Below are 23,479 nucleotides of genomic sequence, written 5' to 3'. Positions count from 1 at the left end.
GAATTAAAACTATAGTATTAATTGCAAACGCCTAGACAAAGTCAATTTAGGGAAAACATAAAGACTTTCCTTCAGGACTGTTTGTCACAGCTTCTCTCTGATGCTTCTGATATTTTTGCTCTCTGGTATTTTTGAAGATACACTGTGTTTCACAGATGGGGTGACTTTTTTTTTATCAGTCTTGCATAATGAAACACTTAGTACAGAAAAAAGACTTTCTCAAGGTCAGTGGATCATTGATGGCTTGATTCTGAAGACACAGTCCTGGCGAGCTACACCTGAAAATAAAGTCATCTAGGAGGCATTCAAAGACTTCTCATTAGATCTGAACAGCTTGCTAGTGAAAAACCATAGTGTCTTGAATCACCTATTTTAGCATGGCTTTCAAGTGCTGACCATGCCAGTGGACATACAATTAAAATGAACAGTCCTGAGTGTTTTGTTTCCTGATTCCATATGGAAATGAGGTGCAATTGCATTGCCAGTCCCCCTCGTAACATTGAATCTGTCAGTCAGCTTGCAGCAAACTTGACAGAGGGAGAAGACTTCTCAAAGATAATTAAGCTCCCTCAAGATCCATGACCAGCTAGGGTAACAGCAGAAAAGAGCTAAATTAAAACCTTCACGAGGGCAAAGCTGGCAGAATGGCGTACACCCTGTTTGGCAGCAGCTAACTAGCCCATTGCCACAGCTTCCTAACCTAGCTATGAGCACCCATGTCTCCCTCAGCTTGTATACTCCATGCTGCCCCTCGGGTGGACTTGGTTTTAGGGGGAAGGGCAGGGAAGGACAGGGACATTTTTAAGAAATATCTCAAACCCAGAGGAGATGAGGCTTCACTGGCTCTTCTGCTCAGAGAGCAACTTTTTTCTTTTTCTGTTATTTACGGGCTTCCAAAAGTTTGATGAAAGACCCTCATGAGCAGATACCAATTAAATGGAAAGTGGGTGCCCTTTAGTGTTTCTTAAAATTGAACACTTTCGTAAATTGATATTCCAGGAAATTACCGTTTATCACTTTGATTCCTTTAGGATTAAACTCTAGGAGGTTTAACTAGGATAGCAAGATAAGAAAACAAATCCAAAGAAAGCATGCTTTAAAGATTTAGAGCCTTCCAAAAATCTGCACTTGGGAAGTTCAATATAGTGTTGAATCAGACATGGCAGAACCCCATGCAACCCTTTCACGTATATGAGATCTGTATCTTAATCTTCATTTTAGACAGTCCCAAATCAGACTGTTACCGTTTGTAGCATTTTAGCCAATTATTTCAAGTAATTTAAAGCTGATTTATTACACTTCTAGCTCTGAATATTCATGATTTAAATCCTATGAATCCTATTTAAATATTTAAATCCTATGAAGTTTACCTTGTGTTTTCTATACATTTGGATTAGAAGTCCAAATTGTATTCTGTTAATACGTTGGGTTCACAGCTGAGATACCATAACTTTAGTATGGAAAAAGTTGCCACCACAGAACTGCATTTCTCATTTGCTATTCCCTTGAATAGCATCACCCAACTGGCTGTGTTTCTGTCATCACAGAAATGGATGCTATTTTTTTGTAAAAAATGTGTAAATTCTACCAATACAAAACACACAAATGTTTGTATTTACCACCGAAGTAATAAGCAAGCTGTACACAGAAGCTCTAATAAACACCACAGTGGTGAGGGAATGTAATGCTGCTCACAACAGAGAAGCAGTTCATTTTAGCCTCTTCAGCGCACAACTAAGTACCACAGACAACAGTAATTAATTTCCTTTTTTCAGGGCTTTTGTAAAAACAATGGCTCGGCTTCTAGTATGCCTGGCAGCCACAGACTGGCTCGACTTGCAGTTTGAGTGAACCTGAATGTGAATTTTGAAAGCAGAATCCATTACATGCTACAGAATTTAAGTTTCCTTTTATTAGAACAGAAAAAGAGAGGTGAGAAATAACAACAATAGAAACGGAACTTGGGATGTGTTCTGCCACAGAAGAGTTATGAAAAGCAACAAAGTTTTCCTCACAGTACAATAATTCTTAAGGATGGACCAAAAGGATTATTTACCACAAGGATTATTTACCACTGCAATAAACTATGTATTATTAATGAATGAGATGACTACTTTACTCCCTACATACGGTAAACAGACAACATAACGATCATTTTGGAAACCCATTATCAACAAAATCCTACTTAAAGAAATTAAGTCTGTCCCATCTGTACCAGATCACCTAAGATTATATTTGGGCAGCTAAAACCCAACACGTTTTCCCAAGTATTACTTTAGTTGGGTTACCTAATTTCCAAAAAGGATTTTGTCAGAGGAACTTAGGCAGAGGTTTTTTCAGTCAAGCCCATCTCCAACAACTCTTGCAGCATAAAAATATAGGAAAGACGTAAGCAGTTGGTGTCATAGAGCTCTTCTATGCTTCATACTCAAGTATTTTAAGATCTTCAAGTAGTTCTTTTGCAAGTGCTTGCAGATCCGCATTGCGGCTCTTTGACAGTGCAATGATACGCTGAAATGGCAAAGTATCACGCATCTCAGAGGCTGACTTGGCTAATACTTCTGGCTCCAGAATCACAGACTGGAGGAGCCGCAGAACATGAAGACAAACTTCTGTATCAGGGTCTAAAAGTGGGGGAGGAAAAAATCCAGTGCTTATTAGAAGCGAGTCAAAAAAAGTAACATTAAAGGTCTACAGTGCCATTGCTAAAGACCCACCAGGCAGACAGGGAATAACTGAAGTTTCGTAATTCACAGCTGCCATTTGGTGCTGGCTGGCTGGCTCTAGAAGGAACCTGAAAACAACCTCTTTGCCCTCCTCAGCACCTTGTGCTCAGCAGTGTTTGGGAGGGAGGGAGAGATAACCAGGAACCTTTATCTTGTTTTTCAAATGTTGAAAATGCTATAAATCAGGGAATTTATGAACTGGAATTTATCCAGTCAGTAGCCAAGATGTACTGTTGGATGCAATCCGATTTAAGAGCAGAACAAGCTATATCCCATGACTATTCAGACTTTAAAAACAAACAGACCAACTAATCAAATCTGCAGTAAATCACCAGGCTTTTCTTTAATTTCTTTTTATACAAGCTTTCAGATTTCTTCAAAGCTCAATGAAATATTAATCTTTATAAAACTTTCTGGTAACCATGTATCAACCTTCCAAGTGTTTAATTCAGTCTACACAAAATTGAAATGGGTACTGGAGCTAAGCACTGCTGCTTAGGAATGCGTCAGAGAAATGTAGCAAAGACCTTTGACTGACTTAAGCTAGGAAGGCATATAACAACTCTACCGTTAAGAACACAGGATGCATTTTTAATTACTGAAACATAGGAGCATTATATTTTAATCGTTCACAACAGCCCATTTGCATTTAGTTGTTTATAGCTTTATCAAAAGCATCTGGTAGAAAGCCCCATTTTTGCACTTCTCTATTCTGCATATTCCGAATGAAAATGTATAACATTTTTATGGCTGAAGTAGTTATTTATTCCACGTGCCATGCATTTTTTTAATGTGTTTGTCATTAGCATACCTAGTCTTCAGTGAGCTTTTGATAAAGCGTTGTGCAGAAATGTTGAGAAAAATTAATTCAGATCACTTTGCACACAAAATCACCACAGAGACCAAAATCTTCCTGAAGAAGCATAAATGCAGTTCAGCAATAAACCACACTATACTGAGTTTGAAGGAAGCATTTGGTGGGCTGAGGCAAGTTCTTTCCCTTCCTGGCTTATTTAAAACCTAACACTGGTGACCTGAAAAAGGACTAAGGAGAATTATTCATTAAAGCATAAGGGGAAGCGTTGAACGCACCCAGGGGAGAAAACAGAATGCGATGGATAGTGAAGAAGACTATGGTTTTAAGCCTGAAACTGACGGTTGAGATGGGAATTTTTAAGTAATTCCCACTAGCACATGGCTGAAGTACAGTATTAAAGATTGTGACATCTGATCTACACCTACAAGCCAGGTACTATCTCTCTACCTTCCTTTATTTTCCATCATAGATGAGATGCCATACCTTCTTCCCTATTTAAAGAGTAAACCTCTTAAGAAAGGAATTCTACTTTCTCCTGGGAAACCAGCAGAGTAGGCTATAATCTGAGGACACAGAAATTGTTCAAAACCAAATAACATGCATTTTCTGATCTTCTGTGCAACAAGAATGTAGCTATTGGGCATACTGGAGAACTTCAGACATTCAAATCAGCATTTTAAAAAAACAATGATTAGTGCTGCACACCCTGCAGAAGGGGACATGCCTATAGCACAGCCACTCCTATTGCTGCCACCTGGGCTGAAGGCTCTAAGGAGTCTCTTTCCATCATCATCTCCAGCAGTACCTGCAGGTGCAATTTTCTGAGTGATGAGCAATCACAACTCATGGAGAAATGCTGCAACTCAGTCTCACAGACAGCAAGACTTTATGTCCAATTTCTTGGGCAGCAACACTTCAGTGAATCCTCTTGAAAAAACTTGGGTGCAAGTTTTGGTTTTCAGATTTATTCTGACCCAATCAAAATACAGCTAAAAGCCTTGAATTTGTCCTCCCATTCCTTCTATTTTTGGCTTCATGCCTGCCAGAGGTTTCTTTTTATTCCTATTTTTTGCCAGATACAATGTTCAAACTCTCCACCTATCACCTGCCCCCTTTCTCTGTACTTAGTATTATTCTATGTTTATTCACCAGAAATAGCAGCAACAAACCACAGTCCAATTAGGTAAGAAGAAAGAAGCTTTGGGGAGTGAAATCTGTGTAGTTCATTACAATCTTCCTCTGTGTGACATTATTCCTCCATGAAATAAAGCCATTAATAACTTTTAATGGCTTGCAATACTGCTGGGAAGCTTCATATATGTAAGATGTTTTAAATCCCTGGATGAAAAGTGCTTTGTTATTAATACTGTTACAGGCATCTATGTTACTATTATCTGCAAGTGTTTAAAGGCTGTGGAAAGTAAAGAATTGATCAGGGAAGAATCATTAGCAGGGGAGTTAGCAAAATTAGGATCTGCAGGAGATCAGGAAATTATTTCCAGCTTGACGAGCAAGAACATTTTCCAGTAAGAGCAAAGAGGTTCTAGGAAGAATCTCCAGCAGCAGCCAGGGAAGCTCAACGGCTTGAGTCACTCAAATGAAGAACAGATTAGGCACTCGGGCATACAGCAAAGGAAGGAAATGATCCTGCACCAGAAGATGACTTAATATGCATTTAACCTCTGATTGCCATTGTTTTGCATGTATTTTGAGACTCTTCAAGTTAAATAAATACATATGCCTTAAAATATACTCCCTTAGGATTACATGTGGTTTTGAGACTACTACTTATTACAGACAATCATGCTTTCTAAGAGGATTTAAAAAAATACCCTAGCAATCTTTCTCTTGTCTCTGCAATATCATTAGAAATTTTTTTCTAAAAACCCTGTCTGAAAAATATTCAGAAAAATTTTAAGGAATCTTCATTATTCAGCATTGTATTTATTTCAGTAGCTTCCAGATTTAGTCATTTCTACACTAGCTGAGTAACATTGTTTGTACAAGATCAAAAAAATCCTTCAGCTGTAATCAAATCACTGTATCATATCTTCCCAACAACTAGCACACACATCTCTTCAACTAAAATTTCAAAACTACAATCATTATTTCTGGGGAATAGGGAAAGAAATCAAGCTGCTTGCCTCAGTCAGGAATCACAAGTGTAGTGTAAGCCTACCACCATCATAAAATGCTGATGCAATTTTAACAAGGGGTTGAAACTGCTGGAGTTTGCTGACGTTTTGCTAGCTGCCAGCACTACGGTTTGATGTCACTGGCTTTCAGTCACTGACAAAAGCAACTGATACGTGGACAGATTTTAGTCACATCTGTCATCAGCACCGTGCTCTCAGACAAATTGTTCCCTACAGCAGGATTTAAGTAATTGCATTACATCAATGCTAAACAGCTTATCGACAATTGGCTCTGAGTTGTGTGAACTCAGTTTGCACGTGCCCATACCATTCCCTGGCCACCTGAACGCAAGATTTATTACCAGCAAGCTGTTTACAGCTATGCCGATGTACAAGACCAGTATTTCAAAAGCTTCCCACCACTGTCGTAAATGTCATTCAATTCAACTACTGTCTGATTCTAGCATGAAGGGGCAACCTGCCACTCCCCCTTTGCTTTTTATGAACCTGTCAGACTACCTACGTTCACAGCACGTCTAATGGAGAGAGCAAGGGCCACAGCTTGCCCCATGTAAGATCTCTTCGCATTGCCAATGCTGGCAGAGCTAAGCCAGTATCTGCAGCAGCAGAGAGTTTTCCAGACATTTTTGTGATGCTGATAAGGTCTGAAGAGACAAGAAGTGTTACAATAAAGACACTATGTGGGAAGGAGCAGGGAGGGGAGAACACCATGGCAGAAAAAAGACTGAGCTTTGCTGCTGCAATTGCTACGGACACAAATGCACTTTCTCTCTGCAACATACTTGCCTCAGCTCCTGTGTAACAGCTGGGTTTGCTTCAGTCTCCTCCCTGGCCAGGTGGCTGCTCTCACAAGGAGTTCAGCTAACCAGAATTCCCCACTCTCCTACAAGACACATGCTTGTCATGCTTTTATCAGGGAAATCCTTGAGAGAGACTCCCAGGGTCCAGATCGAAGCAGCAATTCAGTCCCAATTTGCCTTGACTGCTACTTAGGGGCTGCAAGTGAAAAGGAGCTTGCACAGACATCGCTCTACAGCTGGCAGATTTGTGGGTGAGCTGTTACGATACGTTGTCCAGCTCCCATCAATCCTAGCTTGGGCTTCTGAGGATTCCCACAGTAGCTACTGAACGAGAGTAACAACGTTAAGAACAAATCAATGCTTTACAGTGACAGATGCGTTTACCAGAGTTAAGGTTTCTTACACATATTCACAGAAGGAGAAACACTGTGCTCCTCAGAAGAACGTCAGTTTGCATGAGTCTGCTGTTAGGCAGGGCGAGGACTTAGTCAAAAAACTCCTGCTCAGATGGCAAGAACAGACACACCATGCCCAGACAGAGCTCCATCTGGGCAAGTATCGTTAGCAGCAGCTGCTTAGAGAAGGGCATGGAAAAGGGCAAGCATTCAGTGAGACTTTCCCCAGTCACTCTTCCAGCCTCTCAGCTAACTGGGGTTCAGGGACTTTCTGCGTCAGAGCTGACATCTTTGCATTTAAGAAAATGGATGTGGTCTTAAAGGGCAAGAAGGGCAATCCTCTTTTTAAGATTAGTTTCATAGTCTGAAGAGCATGAAACTGTTGAGCCCTTGAAAGACCAGGAACTGAGGTTTTGATTTACAAACCAAAATTTGTTTCAATACAGACATCAGTTTATAAATAGGGGGGTTCTGTTTGTCCAGATGTCTTTTCAATAACACGCTGCCATGCAAATAACCTGAATTTTCAAAAACTCTCACAGCCATAATCAATTCAGAGAGAAAAGCAAGGCATTAGAAACCTCCAGGGTTAGTCATGAAAAACAAATATTGAAGGTTGCAGGCAGCATTAGCAAAATGAGAATGTACTTCATACAGGCATTTATAACAGAGACCATCATTTGCAAAGAATTTGGATAAACAAGGTTGGATTTCCATGTGGAACTGTGGTGGAGGAAACTGAAGGGCAAGATCTAAAATTAGTTGCGCTTCTCTTGCTGTCTTTTGTTTCATGAAGTACCTGGAGCAATTTCCCAGCTATAGATGAGAAATGTCACTGACATAGTCTCTCTGAATTCCACACTTTCTCATGTATCCAAGGAGAGCAATTTTTTTAACTACATTCAAAGAAAAGAAAAGTGCGGAAAACCAAAATAAAGATACAGAATAGTAAAAAAAAAAAAAACCACAAAAAAAACCACCAAAAAACCAAACCAAACCAAACAGAGAAGAGCCTAAACTCTTTTTCTCCAGCACCCATTTGTTGGTAGATGTTCTGTATGATCAAAAATAAAAAACATAAATCTGGTCTTTATTATTACTACCTGAGCTGACTGCATCTTTTTATTCTTCAAGAGATCCTTGGCAGAGAAAAGCCCCAGTCTACCTCTTTGGGAATTACAGAATTAAAGTCTTATTGCACCTAGAGAAGTAAAGCACCAGAAAAAATACTGACAAATCACAGGTGGGTTTCTACCCGGAATTATATAACTTCTTTTTCTACTGTGAGAACAGAGCTTCTTTAAATCAAAGTTATGCAAAACCCTTAGCCAAGACACCAACAAAAGGGACAGCAGCTGATGGAGGAAACTAAAGCTGCCTATTTTCTCCAAGATGGGAACAGCTGCTCTACAAATGGTGCTCCACAGAAAAGAACTCTACTGATCCCACAAGCTGCTCCATGGACAGAAATCTGAGTCATCATTTTATGCTGGCACCAGGCTGGGAAGGTATAGGTAGGCATAGCTGATACCCACACAAGAATAAAACAGCTACGTAAGCTATCAGAGTATATTCTTCACTGATCAGTGTTGCTGATTAAAGGGTGCCCATCTTTTAGACAGTGTTTAAAAAGGCAGAAAAACAAGAAAAAATAGCCCACCTCATAAAGTGCTAAAACTACAGACATCTGCATTAGCTTCAAAAATTGTGTCAAACATTTGTTTTTCTCCTATTATCAGTATAGCCTCCAGCAGAGCTATTAAGAATTCTTGTTAGCGAGTGTGAAGTCATACCAGCTCACCCAAATTTTCCAAAGACAGTAGGACAGATGAACCCAGTTTGCTGTTAACATTCTTAACTCCACTAGAAATCTTTATTAGATTTTTTCCTCCTCTCTTTCAATCCATGTATTCAATGTCAAGGCATATTTCTGTCTCTTAAAAAAGCCTGCTAGACAACCTGAATCAAATCCCTCTTTGCTTCAGATACAACAAAGGGGAATAAAGAAAATCAAGTTAATTATTTGCTCTCTTCACTTAATCGGAAGGACATTCTTCTTCAGGGGACAAGAAGACTGGGCAGAGACTGAGAATTCAGAGAAGGAATTGGAGGGATTCATCAGCTGCATACAAGCCAGTGGGAGAAAAATGGCCTTGATGTGTAGGCTGAGGTCACAGACACTTGTAGACTGACAATGGAAAAGCAAACAGGATGATTCTCTGAAAATAAAAAAAAAAAAAAGGTCAGAGGATGACTTCTGGGGCCTCTCTTAGTGGGAATGCTGATAAAAGCTTACAGAACTGTGGAAAGCTGAATCATCTCATAAGCCTTAACCAAAACACTCTCTGAAGAAGCTTCCTGCAGGAAGGCAGCATACACAGGATACCCTGCCAGCAGAGTGTAGTGCTCTACTCTTGTATGGAGAAAACTGTTAAGACCTTATGCTGTAGCAGCTCCAGGTGTTTATAAGCTGAATAATGGCTAGCAGAGGCTGAAGATGCTTGCCACGGAAAGAGGAGCAACAGTGGGAGGAAGCTCCTTTGCAAGTTGAAACATTTAGACATAGCTTAAATGTAGAGAAAACTACAGAGATCTCATACAAAATGCTGGAAACAAGATCGGGTCTTGGATCTGACCTCTCATCTGATACACAAACTAGTCAACCCCTCTCCCTTGACAGTAAGCAGACTTCCTCCGAAGTCAGAAATCTGAACCAGCAGATGTGGTTTATCTGAGAATCTTCCCCCTTTGCTGTTACTGGAGAACTTTATTATCCTTCTACAACCTAGCCAAACACAATTAACACTTTCAAAATGCAGAGTAGCCTTTCCATTTCTTATTTCCATTAGCAGCTGCAAATTAATTATAAACATGCCCCATTTCATCCTCTCACGTGACCTAGGAGCCTTCTTCAAATGACAGACTGCATCAAATTATTAGCTTCTTTGTTTTATCACAGCATTTAGAAGGGCACATTTGGGAACTCATAGCTAGACAGGGTTTTTGAGGGTGTTTTGGGTTTTTTTTTCCTAGAACAGCAGCTTATGTATACATTAACCAAACATAAAGTAAAAGGAAAATCTGGACTAACATATGTTAAATTTCTAAGCACAGCAGAACAAAGGACCATGTATTCAGTGTTCTCTGAGAATACAATTTTTCTCCAGCTATATTAAAAAAAAACTGTAAAACTGGTGTTTTCCAACAGTCTTACAACGGTTACTTAATTTTCTGAGATCTCAGAAGACAGCGCCTATGGCATCGCAAAGCAGGAAACTGTATGGTGAAAAGCATGAGTACCTACATTTTCTGTAAAATAGTTGAGGGAACTGTGAGCAATACAAGTAGCTTCCAGTTTACCAGACCAAATCAAAGCTTTTCCAAAACTTCAATATCAGATTAATTCCTTGAAAAAGCAGATGCAACCTCTCTCACTTCAGCTGCTGTTAGTATTTACGAGTTGTATTTAGCAGGGTTTTGCATAGCAGCACAGAGTGCCAGGATGACTAACCTCCCCAGTCCTATGAACTGCATGCCAAAACCTTCTCACAGGCAAGCCACAAACACTTGAGAAAGCCAAGACAGAGCAACTCTAGGAGCAGTTCATAGGTAGGACAATGTCATGGCTCTGTCCTTACTGTTGTCCTCACTGTCCCTTATAAGCAGTGCACACAGGTGCCAGCCAAGTCCAACGCACACTGGCAACGTCAATCTCTGCTGGCTCCTACACAGGGATTTGAAACCTCTGAAAGAGCAGAGCCTTGATGTCACTCACGTACCTGACAGTGGCAACAGAAGTCCTTGATGTCCTTGAAGTCCTGCACTGGCCAAAGGCAAAGCTGGGAATAGTACTCAAGCCCTGCAAGCCCAAATCCTATTAGACTACAAGGCCTCTCTTCAGCTGTAGAAAGGGTCACTTTTGTCATGGGTGAGCATAGTTACACAGGTTGGCTTCTTTCCCCAAAATGTGTCAGAACACAGTTACATATTCTTTTGTTAAATGGTAGCGAACTGATACATAGCTTCCCCTCAGGGTTTATTTTAAAGTTGGTATGTGAAAATACAGGTGGTTTTTTTTTAATCCACTTCATCAAATTTCTCCATTCCCTATTTTTAATTCTACCAGCCATAAATTTTATATTAATGGAATATTACATACAGTGCCAAAATGTTGTGGGAAACTCACATCTTCTCCCTCTAGCTATTTGCCCTTTTTGTTTACTTTTAGTCTGACAAAAGCTATACATCACCAGGTTACAGATACAAATTTCTGTTATTTGCAACACCTATTGCCAATCTACAATCCCCAAAGTCACAATTTACAAAGTTGTTAGGGCAACTTACCATTCAATAGCCACCAAAGCAAAGGAATAAACCCTGGACTTTCACTGATGTACTTCAAGCCTTTCAAGTTGATACTCACATTGTAAAGTGACATTAGCATTAGTCTAGAATTGAAAGAAAAAATGATGTTGATGTCCTTCCATTTATTTGCATGTTTTAGCATCTTTTGCTATTTATGCTAAGCATGTACTGATGCAGAAGCCTATTCTAATACTTTGTATTTTGATAAAAGAAACAACTCTCAAATTATATGTAAGCAGTCTTGTGCAAAACCTTGTTTCTGCTGTGAAATCATGTATTTCAAACACATGGAAAAATACGCCTTGCAAGAGTAAGAAAGTCTCATCAAAATCCATGAGATTCATTGCGTGAGATGTGCAAAACCAGGACATGGCTTTACTTGACCGCACACCTATACAATAGAGCTTTCATGGTGACGATCGCCCCTGGGCAGACGACCATCTCAAATAAGCTCTTTGCCTTGACAAGTGAAAGGGCCACTAGGAAACACAGAAAGCAGGACTGTATACTGAGTACTAGCAACATCAAAGGAAGTCTCTGCTCCATCAGTTGTGCAACACCGGCCTTTCTGCATGCTGACTCTTCAGTCAGCTGAAACACAGACACCAGACACATTGCTTATGCCATCCTCTTTCACACATCCTCCTGTTCCTCCTGCAAATGGGAACAGACGCAATACCTAGCCAGCATACAGCAAACACCAATATAGTCTCTCTCCGCTGGCAGGGGAAGTTACTATGCCTACAGAAGCATTTGGAAGAAGGGGATGGGCCTGAAGGAGGGAAAAGGAAGGTATTAGTAGTCCCAGATCAGCTTAGCACACTCCCTCCTAAATTACACTCATCCCTTCTGCTATGGGAGCAAGGCAGAGAAGCGGCTTGCTCTGCCTGCTCTCCAGCCCCTCGCAGTCAGGCAGGGCCATACAATGTGGGCCATCAAGTGAGACCCTGCTGTGAAAGAAACGACTGCTTGTCATTTAAAATGTCATCATGGACTTCCCTATTTACACTGCCTTCAGGAATCCAGATTTATTATCTTCAATGTACAAGTGGATTTTTTTTTTTTTAAAGTCAGTAACACTGGAATTCAATTTGGCTGTAAACTGTGCTCTTGTCTTAGTGTAGATCAACACCAGGATAACACAGGCCTAAACAGTACTCTCACCCGCACCTCTTCAAAACTGTTGCCAAATAACATTTGGGCCTGCTCAAAGCCATTACTATTTTTTTTTCCTGAAAGGTGATTTCTTTTAGTCTTTTATTATGGTCATTGATGTTGAAGGAGGACAGAACCCATATCCTGTCTTCCAGGTAACAGAGAAGATCAATGGCCTGGCAGCTAGAAAGCATTTCCTTAATTCAGCATTGAAAAAACCTAAGATGACATCTCTGACAAACCGAAACCTTGCACATCAGCGTGTAAATGACAAAATAAAAATGCAGATAGTAAGTTTACGTTCATTTCAGCCACATTTTCAAAACCTTCCAAACTCAGGATTTCCTAATTTATCAGCTTCCTAAAATAGGAAGTTCATTAGTCATTTTGGGGCTGCATACATCACAGGTTATAAATTAAACCAAAGTCTCAACTTCTCTACAGAGAGAAAACCAGGTAGGCTGGAGAAGGCTCTGCATTTTAAAAGGACTGCTCTAGCCTGCCGATTCCACCAGCTTCTCCCATGGCAGCTCACGCTGAAGTTACTGCAAACATGAAAAGCTTCAGTATAATCAGTAACTTGCAAAATCTGAAACCCATCAGGGAAAGGGGGTTTGGCTACTGGTACCCCCTCAGCCTTAGCCACGACAGAGCTGAGGCAATGTTGTAAGGGACAGGAAGCTGCATACAGAAATGGCAGCTTTGCCTCTTTATGCAGATAAAGTGCCTGGATCAAGATTTACTTTTAGCTGCTTTCGACTGTCAGACAAGTATGGTAACTTGGGGCTCAAAATGAGTCTCCCTTTCCAAAGCTATCCAGAACAATCACTAATACTCAATGCAGAGCCTTTAGTTGGGATTAAATCTTCTCCTGCAGTATCTGCTGAACTAAGTTCTGCTTTCCAAACATCTGATGTTGATGTTGTTACACCATCTTCCACATTGCTGATACAAGTTTTTTATGGTTTTGGTGGATAAAACCTTCTTTTTCAGCTATGCAGAGTCTCAGTGGGCTTAATGCAAATTATTTCAATTTCCCTCTAACTTCCAGTAGGAATGGGACCTGACACTCAAAAGCAGAAAGCATCCAGAAAAAAATCCCCACTGACATTAACAAGACAAACTAACGCTCAGCCTCTTTCAGAATCAGATCACTGCTGTACTACGAACTTTGAGCCAAGAGGCCCTTGATGTTCCTGAAAAAAAGAGCTATACTCTGGCGTCAGAAGTTGTCTTACAAATTCTTTCACCCTTCCTGTGATGTTCTCCTGTCCTGCCTTTTATGCTGATCATCTTTACAGCTGTAGAGTAGCTGGGGGGACGGGGCATTAGTGCACTCTATGATGTGCTATGATGGATGCTATTACTTTTTATTTTATTTCTTTTCAAAGATGATAACACGCAAATCAACCTTCTGGACAATGAAAAGGGAAGATGAATGAGCAGGGCTCCTCTAACATTTATGGAACATGTCATCATACCCACTTACAGCTGGGTGCCAGGTTGCATACAAAACAGTTACAGAGAAACAGGAATGGGCTGCAATGTTCTCCTCCATTCTGGGGCCAGCTTGGCTGCTGCTATCTCTCATGACTGCGATAAACCTGCATGCCACTGCACTGCCACCATTTCCAAACAAAAGGGAAATGTTATTCCAAATGGACTTCACACCTCATATCCTATTCTCAAAGGAGTTCTCATGGCTTAAGCTACTATGCCACCAGCAGACTTTCGGACACTCTCTGTGTGTACCTTCAGAAAGCAGGAAAGAAAGTAACGCATTGCAGGCTAAACTGAGTTGTCAGAGGCATAACTTATATTACATGCTGCACCACTGAGAGTTTGATCACCTAGGCTCTTAAGCAGTAAGAAGAAGAAATAGTAGATTATTAAATCTACTGCATCAGTGGCCACTGACAAGCAGTGAGGGGTGCTGTGGAACTGAAATTGCGGCTTGTAAAGCCCATATGCTTCTTTTCATAGAGCCTCCGCAGCTCTTACTTGGCTTCCAGAACCCAAGCCCTGACAAAGGAGCACAGCCATAATTACCTATAATCAGCCAGAATGAAAATGATCAATAAAACAGTATCTTATAATGGAAAGTGTTAACATTTCTTGACAACGTCTTTCATCCTTAATCTGTTTGACATTTGCAGTTAGAAGTAAAGTGACGTAAAAAGATATTGCTATGTTTGTATTTTTATTTCATTTGTTTGCTTTGTGCAGACAAAAGGGACTAGTAGTTGTGATCCAAGGAAGTGCTGTGGTTTTGGAGTGTCAGAAGACGACATAACCCACACCACCAGCCAATGTAGTAGCATATTATTACTAATTAAACACACTCACCTGAGCACAACATAGAAGCATTTCCAGGACCTTTATACCACCTTTACCTCTAGTACTTGTACATTCTAATAAGTATTTTTTGCAATAATTATTGCAAAAGTGCTTATTGAAGCAAACCTGACACACATAATTACTGGATAAACAATACTTTCTAGATTTTTTTTAATGTGGAGGGCTTTTTAATTATGCACTTCATAGTCCTCTTATTTAAGCAAGCCAAATTTAATTAACATCTTGTACTACTGTATCTGTCAATGCTTTCTTTAAAATCTAGAACTAAAAGCACAACTAAAGCCCCTTCTTGTCTACTTAATACATGGGATTACTACATAAAATGTGCTAATATGTATTAAAGTACGTATTTTTGCTGGCTAGTTTCAACTGCTACATGACCAAAGTTAAATATTCCTAGGAATTTAATTATAGCTATGAACAATTGTGTAAATGTTTATTTACTGCCTAACAATTACAAATGTTGAACAAACCCTACACCCATAAGAAGAAAACCTAAACTCTTTCACACCACTGCTGTTTCAGAAAGGCAAAGACATCCATGAGATTTCAGTCCCAGCACTCATGTAGATGCCTTGGATATATTTATTATATACTCATGGACTATAATGACTATTGTAGCAGTGCTGGAATAAATCACAGCTTTTCCCTGTAAATTTTTTATTTATATATCGGTACAAGTAAAATACAGGATTGCTAGAACTAGAAGAGGAAAGAGAACTCTTCTATCAGCTTACTTTGTTTGATACTGCTGTGTGTAGACTTAGACTCACACTTTCCCCTGATTTGTCACACAGTAAAGAAAAACATTTTTGAAAATAAAAGCTAGAAAAGAATTGTAAAACCTCAAACTGAGCAAAGGACAAACATATCCTTAAAAATAGTAAGCCAAATTTTTTCTTTAACTGATTAAATTTTAAGTTGATGACGTCCTTCCATGTAATACCACATGAGAAAAAACACATTGCATTTCCAAAATAATGAACAGACATTTTCATCCGTGAGGTACAGTTTTAAAAATGTGTCTGTCCGTATGTATATGTATACAGGAGTGTGTGTAAACATTATTTATGATGACTCCAGCGTCCATCTATACATAACTTTGAAATTTCACTACAATTTATGTTAACTATCCTCACAATTGTCTTTCATTTTGTACTGCCTTATGCTCCTCACGGTAGGGAGAAAAGGGAGTTCTTCTGACGCATCTGCTTATGAAAATGTTGATTACTTAAGATTAACAAGCAGCTAAAAAAACCTTACATGCAGAGAACAATTTAAAAACAAACCAACCAACCCCCAAACTCCTTCTTTGCTGGGCTGCGAGAGTGTAAAAATCCCCAAAAAGGACAGGAAAGACATCTAGTGTTAGCAACAAGTTTTAAGAAGTGAACAATGACAAGACACATAGGGAGCTCGTAGACAAAAAGGAACCTGACCACAGACATGAAAGACAAACACAGGGGAAACATTTTGCACTAAAACATTTGAGCAGATTAGGATCTCTCATTCCATGAAAAGGCCATGAAGAAATCTCCTTTCTGGCATTTGCTCTAATATCATAATACAGCAATTTTTTTTATCAAATGGCAAGTTTAGAGTAAGGAAAATAATGGTTGGTTCTGTGCAACATCAGAAAACATTATCACTGCACTGAATTCAAGCTATTGTAACATATGCTTAATGTTTCTCACTTATCAAATACCTTGTGCAATCTCTTTTTTAAGCTTCACTCAATTTGTTAGCCTAAGAGGCTGGCCCCTGTTGAATCCCTAGCCACTTCATGGGTTTGTTTTATGTGTATTTTATCAGTATTACTGTATGACAGCCAAGTTTATATCACCATGTGTAATTCTTCTGCAAAGCAGGCAGATTTTGAAATATAATTAAAAACCACCCAAAAGATCAATTCAAAAGGAAGGCCCTCAAATCCAATTCCATTGTGCAATTACATCAATACAATCTGAAACGATCAAAAATACTTTATCTGGATGCATAGACACACGTTCACCTGAAATTCAGAGTGTGTGTTTGTGTGTGGGTGTGTGTTTAGGAATACTTTCCCCTCCCTCCGCCTCTCAAAATAAAGTCCTCTCTTGTTATTTTTTTTCTGTACAGATTTTGAAACAGCCTAGGTTCTCTTTTCATGTGTGGTTTGGGGTTTTTTTTTGCTATATACATGAAGGCACAAATTACCTTTTCTTTCTTCAGTTGAGAGTGCCATACAAATCTTTTAGTTGGGGCTTTACAAAAAAAAAAAACCAACCCCACCGTTTCAAGAGTTAACTACCCTGTTTTAAGTGCTGGCCCTCAAGCCCAACGCTTGGGAAACACAGTAAATGACTGACACAAAAGTATCTAACCACTACCTACAGCACAGGCTATTCTGCTTCTCCCTCGCTACCCAATGGGGAAAGGCAAGCACTTTCAGAGGTTAACTCGTTCCCCCTAACACTGGCTGAGCAATCACCTGACAACACCATCTCCTTCTACTGACTGTGGGAAGGAGCCCAGACAGATAGCAGATACTTGGCATCTAGCTTTCTGATAACTGAGGTTAGGCGAGATAAAAACCTATCCAAAGTTAAGACTGAGCCTGATTTCATGCCTATCACCTGCCTAAATGCATGCATGGACACAGTCAAGTTACTGTGGCTGACAGGGTTGTTGTTTGTCAGCTGAGCTGTGACAGCTGGCTTGGGTATGAATTCTTAGAGTGTGTGTGTGTCCCACTTATGAAAAAAACACCACACTGGCTTAAGCCATCTTCATGAACAAATTAACCAGGTGTACGGGCAAGTGCCCACAGCTTAGCAGATGAGTACGTTCTCATTAAGCCACAGTAATTTACTCAGTCAAGGACATATATCCTCAGCTTGTAACAGGTCTGAGAAAAAGGCAAAGACAATAGTTTATTTAAGCTCTCCATCGGTTGGAAAGTACAAGTCTTCCAGCATCTGAACTGCATAACATGGCCTTTTCTTTACAATGCTGTATCACAAGGTCCCTTTATAGGCATTACCTTTCACAAACTTAAGTGCGTGGTGTTTCTAGCTACTAAGTAGCATAAACTAATTAAATTTTTGCTCTTAGCAGATACATAACTCACTTTCTTCACTGAGCAGATACAGTGTTTTACATTCTTCATATTAGAAGGGATTAAATGTGAGTTCACATTTCCCACATCTTCTGTTTTAAAACTTGACTTCACACCTTCCTTATCTGACCCTCAACTCACAAGCCCCTCCTGAAGTAGAAGAGTGCACACCCTGCTCATCTCTACAATATTATGGTGCTTAAGAGACTTACGAAGAGACACAGAACCCAGATGAAGCTAGCCTTACAGCCAAGCCTGGTGTATCTGCAAGGAATCCTACTGTGAAAAGAGTTTCCAAAAATTATGTTTCCTCTCCAGGAAACGAAAAAATGGGAGAGTGGGAAAACTACTGTCATCACTGTGGCCTACTCTGCAAGATAATGCATTTCATTTGAAAGGAAAAAAAAAAAATCATACACTTTAAATTTGGTACAGAGTCCCGGCTTCATGTCTCCCAGGAGCTGCATCATTGTGTCCAGTAATTCACGACTTGAACTAACCAAGAACTCACGGCCACATGCCAGCGCAGCCACATCTGTGAGAGAACACAAAACATCACCATAAAAAACATGTTTCAAACAAAAGTTTATGCTAATTATCAGGACCACTAAAAAGATATGTCAGCTGTGAAGAATGAACTATGGCATCTATATAAACTTCAAACTATATTCATCTACATAGCAAATATATACTGGTCAAACTCCTTCATAATTCTACTTTGATAATTAAAATATTTATTCAGAGTGGCCAGTATCCTAATAGTAACACAGTGAACTATGAAACAAAAGGTTAGATTCATCTGCAAAAAATGTGAGACTGAAGGAAAGCTGACCATTATAGGTCCCACTTTAAAGAAAAGAGATAGCAGATTGTTTTACAATCGCTCAATCCAATATACCTGACACATTACACAACCAAAACTCTCACGGCCAACTACTCAAAAGCTCTTTTCCTACCGCTCTCCAAGTGCTGCATCATTCATGCACAAACCAAAAAGGAAAAATATTTCCAAAGACTACTGTTCCAAAGCAGACTTCTGTTTAGTATTTTCCCTTACTCTTGCCCCATACTTTAGGGCATCCTTTTGTGCAAGAGGTATCTTCCAACAACCCGAGCTTCTTTGTACTGTGCAACTGGCCGAGCCTTCTCCAAATGCGTGAAGTGCTGTGTATGTAACTAGAGACAGAACCTGGTTCCCTGGCTTCCCATTCACAGCAAGTTTGGGGATCTGCTGCATGATACAGTTCTTCCACTTCCATGCAGCCTCAGATTCTCTTTCCTATGCACGTACATCATGACGCCATTTTAACCTCAGAATAAGCAGAGGTACTATGGACACAGCATATAATTAAAGACTGTTACCCAATGTTTGTGCACACTGGGCTGTGTTAAGACTGTACTGAGAACTTCTGTTCTGGTGTTTTCTAACTTCTGAATACTTGGCACTTCATGACCACCTCCTCAGTGTTCTTTTAGTATCACTTTCTAGCGTAATACTACGTTACAGCATAACTAGGAGGATTAAACTGGTACCTTCTACATCGTTCATCTGACTGTATCCTTCATCACATTTGAGTTTCATCAACCTCCTTTTCCAAATTACAGAGACAAAGAGACAAATCTTAGTAATATCAAATTCACTAGCAAAATTTGTATCAGCTTCAGTGAAGCAAGATTTCTTTGCACCATCCTGATTCCTCCTCAGGCAGAACCCCAACACTTCCCACCCCCAGCCTTTAAACATTTTCTTTGTTCAGACTGTACTTCTGCTATGCTTTTTTTGGTTTTTTCAATGAAGCAACTGGACAGAACTGGATTCTGCCTTGGTACAGTGGCATAATGCATCACATACTGTTTTTTATTATAATCTTTAATGGCACCACAACACCTAAAATCACACATTCAAAAAAGCTGTTAATGTAACGTTCACTTATTTGTATAAATACCCACTGTTTCATCTATCTTGCATCATGTCATTAGTATCATTTTGACAGCTGCACAGTTTGACAAAAATGCAGATGACATATCAACACTGTTTCTCACAGCCTTCCAAACCAAGGGCAGCAATACTAAGATAGATCCATGGCTTTCTACTTATTTTCCAACCCTAAAAAGAAACATTTAGTACTGAAGACAGGTTTTATTACCTTTTACTTCTCTTAGCACTATGGACTCAGGACAGTGAAGGTGGGGTCCCTCTGGCAGCAATAAAATTGTTAAGCAGTTTCAAAACACTGAGCACATACCTTAAGATGGGGCTGATCTACTCACATCAGCAACTCATACATTTTGAAGATGTTAGCATTACTGGCGATTCAGAAAGTAAACTGCTTGACATTTACAAACTAAGGTGAGCATACAGGACTGGTAGAATGGTCCTTGTTTTACTCCAGATTGAACGTATGTGTTAGGGAATTTCAGAACTCAATGGCTCTTACCCATCTAATCCTTAACCGTGTCACGAACAGTACAATGCCTCACAGAAGTGTCAATGACAAAGTCCGTTAGAACTTTAAAAGACTAGGAAGTCACCCAAGATATCAACATTGACTAAATACCTGACTTTGAAAAGCTGTATTTACTGCAGCACATATAAGGCAATATAGAAATTCCCAGTATGCGTGGAATGCTATTCTGAGAGATAACATTAACTTACTTGTTACAATCCCTGCCAAAGCTAATACAAACTGATTTTCATCAGAATCCAAATCCTGCTGTTTCATGTCTTCACTTAATGACTTCACAAAGCTCTCCATGGTCTGTGCAGTGATTGTGAAAAACTTTACTGCTTTACTCTGCAAGCACAGAGGAGAAAAAAAGATTATACACACTACAGCAACTATGATTATTACATGCTACAGTAAAACGGGACAATCTTCAAAATTACTAAACCATCCAGTTACTTCAATAAACAACAGAAAATAGCAGGTATGCACTAAGTAACATGTTTGATTCCCTAATATTTGAAACCATTATCTCAGAAGAAAATGGGAAACTACTCAATACTGCATTTATTTATAAAACTAAACCGTTGCATATTTTCCTCCTAAATCCACAATAGTATATAACAAACAGCAGAATTAAAGCTTATTTTCAAAAGTGAGAATGTTATCTCTTGGCTTTGCAACAGCTGCACCAGGTATTTCACATTTACCTGGGCTACTACAGCAGCTTTTGTCAAAACCCTATCCAGCTGAAGACTGGAGAGCAGCCTCATATAGTGACTTGACATGAACTTCCTAAGAAAACCAAAAAAATACCCAGAAAATAAGCCGAATGCGATTGGATCCTAACAGGATTCATTAATTGCTCAATACAGGATGGAGAACAATGGGCTAGGTAGAAGTTCTTTAAAAAAGGAAACTGAGGTTTCTCCTGGGTCACAGGCTGAATTTAAGTCAGCAATGTCACGTGGAAAGACGATCATCACACCAGAGCGTACAAACAGGAGTACAGCCCATAATTATGTTATGCAGTCTTCTCCCCTCACCTGGAATACTGGTCCATTTTGGGGTATCTTGGTTGAGGAAGCAGCCACCTGGTACAAAGCCCAGGGTAGGTCAAAGAGCCTGGTCAGAGGTGCAGACAGAGCCCACAAAGAAGGATGGCGAGAACTGTTTCTGTTTATTAATAATTCTGACCTGTAAAACATTGCTGGAACCCTATTTCACACAGCGGATGTTGGTTTTCTTAACAAAAATAGCATAGCAGAGAGCCCATAATGCCAGGTTTCTCACTGTCTTTAATAATTTTGCCAGTTGTTTCATGAAGCAGCTGAAACTTTCAGTCATTCCCGGCAGCAACCCAATGGGGCAGCCCAAGAAATGCCTGAACTTTTATTCATTTTGCAAAGTAACTGAAAATCTTAATATTTTGTCAAAACTACTGCTTTCACAATATGTGCAAATCTACTGGTAACATTTATTTATTCCTCCACTGCTGCACATTCACCACATCAAAGATGTACAGTTCCTGTGGGGTGACTCCAGCAACAGGGCATAAAAAGCAGGGTCATCAATACTCAGTATCTTCACAAATGATACTGTGGTCCTAGAATAACAGGAATGAAGGTATCCTGGGGAAAAAGAATGGAAAAAAGTACACTTCTGCATGTGCTGGATGTACTTTTTATACTTACATGGACACCACGCCTCAAAGATTGCAATTTTAACATAAGCAGTGACTATAGTTCAAGAAGAGGGTATGAGAGAAAATGAAGAGTGCCTCCTATAACAGACTAGTATAAGCTATTATGAAAATATGTATTCACATGGGAACGTAATAGCGTACTAAGGAAACCAAGTAGTCAGTATGTTGCACAAAAAAACAAGCAAGTCTTCTATTTGCCAGTCTCCTAAGGTGCCACTGGCACCCTCTCTGCTGAACCTTCTTTCCAAATAGCCATTAATTAACTAGCAGTGAGGTCTGAGGAGCTGCAGCAGAGGCCAATCAGGTTTATAAACAGCAAACATTAAGTACTCCATACAGTCACTTATTAGCTTGACAGTATTTTCATGGGACTGAAGAATGTCTCACCCATAGACATTGAGATAAGGACAGTTCTGAGAGCAGCAATTAAGGTGCTTGAGCTCAGATGGTGCAATGAACCCTTTGCTGTCCAAGTAACTTCTGTGTGAAAACATCAGTTAATGTGCTAAATTGCTGCCATAAAATAAAGCTGTTTGCCACCACAGCAGGTAACTCAAATAGCAGACCACCCTGTAGGATCCAAAATTCCTCAAGTTGAAGCAAGCCTTGATGTTGTTCTGAAATGAAACTTTCAGTTTGTGTTTCCTTGTGAGAGCCCTGTCATGTGGATATCTGGTTGAAGTTTTTTGAAAGACATCTAAAACAATTTCATGGGAATTAATTTACTACTTTTTTGGCACATGCAGGTAGGCATCCTTGAAAACACTCTCATGCTGCTTCTCTAGATGTTTCTTCAAGTTCTCTCTAGAAACGCTACGCGTGGGCAGAAACAGTAGGCATCTCTCTCCCGTTGCCTTGAAAACTACTTGTGTTACATTTCAAATTTGCTGCTTGAGTTTTGACTTTCCCAACCTATATGGACACAAATGGTATATTGGTCCCAAACATCACTTCAGTCAATCTGCGTTATAGAACTGTATGAAGGACCTACTTCAGTATCTGTGCAAAGACTGAAAAAAGCTTGAGCATTGTTCCTTAAGGCATGAAATGATTTTGAATTGATGCCACCCTCCCCACATACTTACATATAAGCAACAGTTTCAAAGCACTCTTGATGTTCTTATACATTTCTGTAGTTCATACCATCTTCTCAGGGCAGGGGAGAAGATGCTACAAGCTGTACAACTTGTCCAAAAATAACCCAAACCAGAAACTTTGTATGACAAATCTCCATCATCTTTTAATGACCTGACTCACGGCCAGTTGTAATCTGTGGTTGATGCAGTGCCATACAATCTGTTTGTTTTTCCTAGTAGTCTTGTTGCAAACCCATGCACATTTCTTACTGTGTTATGTGCACCATCACAAGAAAATGATGCCCAAAAATGTTGCTATGACCTTCACCAGAAGTACTGCAGTTCAATGGGCTCTAGTGATTGCTGGGAATTACTACAGTAGAAG

General features: G+C 39.7%; 1 protein-coding gene across 1 annotated transcript in view; it reads right to left on the bottom strand.

The window, feature by feature from the left end:
* Nucleotides 1-2,342: 2,342 nt before the first annotated feature.
* HSF2BP (heat shock transcription factor 2 binding protein) overlaps nucleotides 2,343-23,479 on the bottom strand; it is a 34,350-nt gene continuing 13,213 nt past the window's right edge. Inside the window, exons 5-8 of the mRNA XM_059824859.1 lie at nucleotides 20,526-20,664; nucleotides 18,287-18,404; nucleotides 11,239-11,342; nucleotides 2,343-2,624 (exon numbers count right to left, since the gene is read on the bottom strand). Of these exons, the coding sequence (XP_059680842.1) occupies nucleotides 2,416-2,624; nucleotides 11,239-11,342; nucleotides 18,287-18,404; nucleotides 20,526-20,664 (570 nt within the window). The 3' untranslated portion in view covers nucleotides 2,343-2,415. The remainder of the gene's footprint in view (nucleotides 2,625-11,238; nucleotides 11,343-18,286; nucleotides 18,405-20,525; nucleotides 20,665-23,479) is intronic.

Source organism: Gavia stellata, chromosome 1 (genome assembly GCF_030936135.1).
Source record: "Gavia stellata isolate bGavSte3 chromosome 1, bGavSte3.hap2, whole genome shotgun sequence".
NCBI lineage: Eukaryota > Metazoa > Chordata > Aves > Gaviiformes > Gaviidae > Gavia > Gavia stellata.
This window is presented reverse-complemented; position numbering and strand designations above follow the sequence as displayed.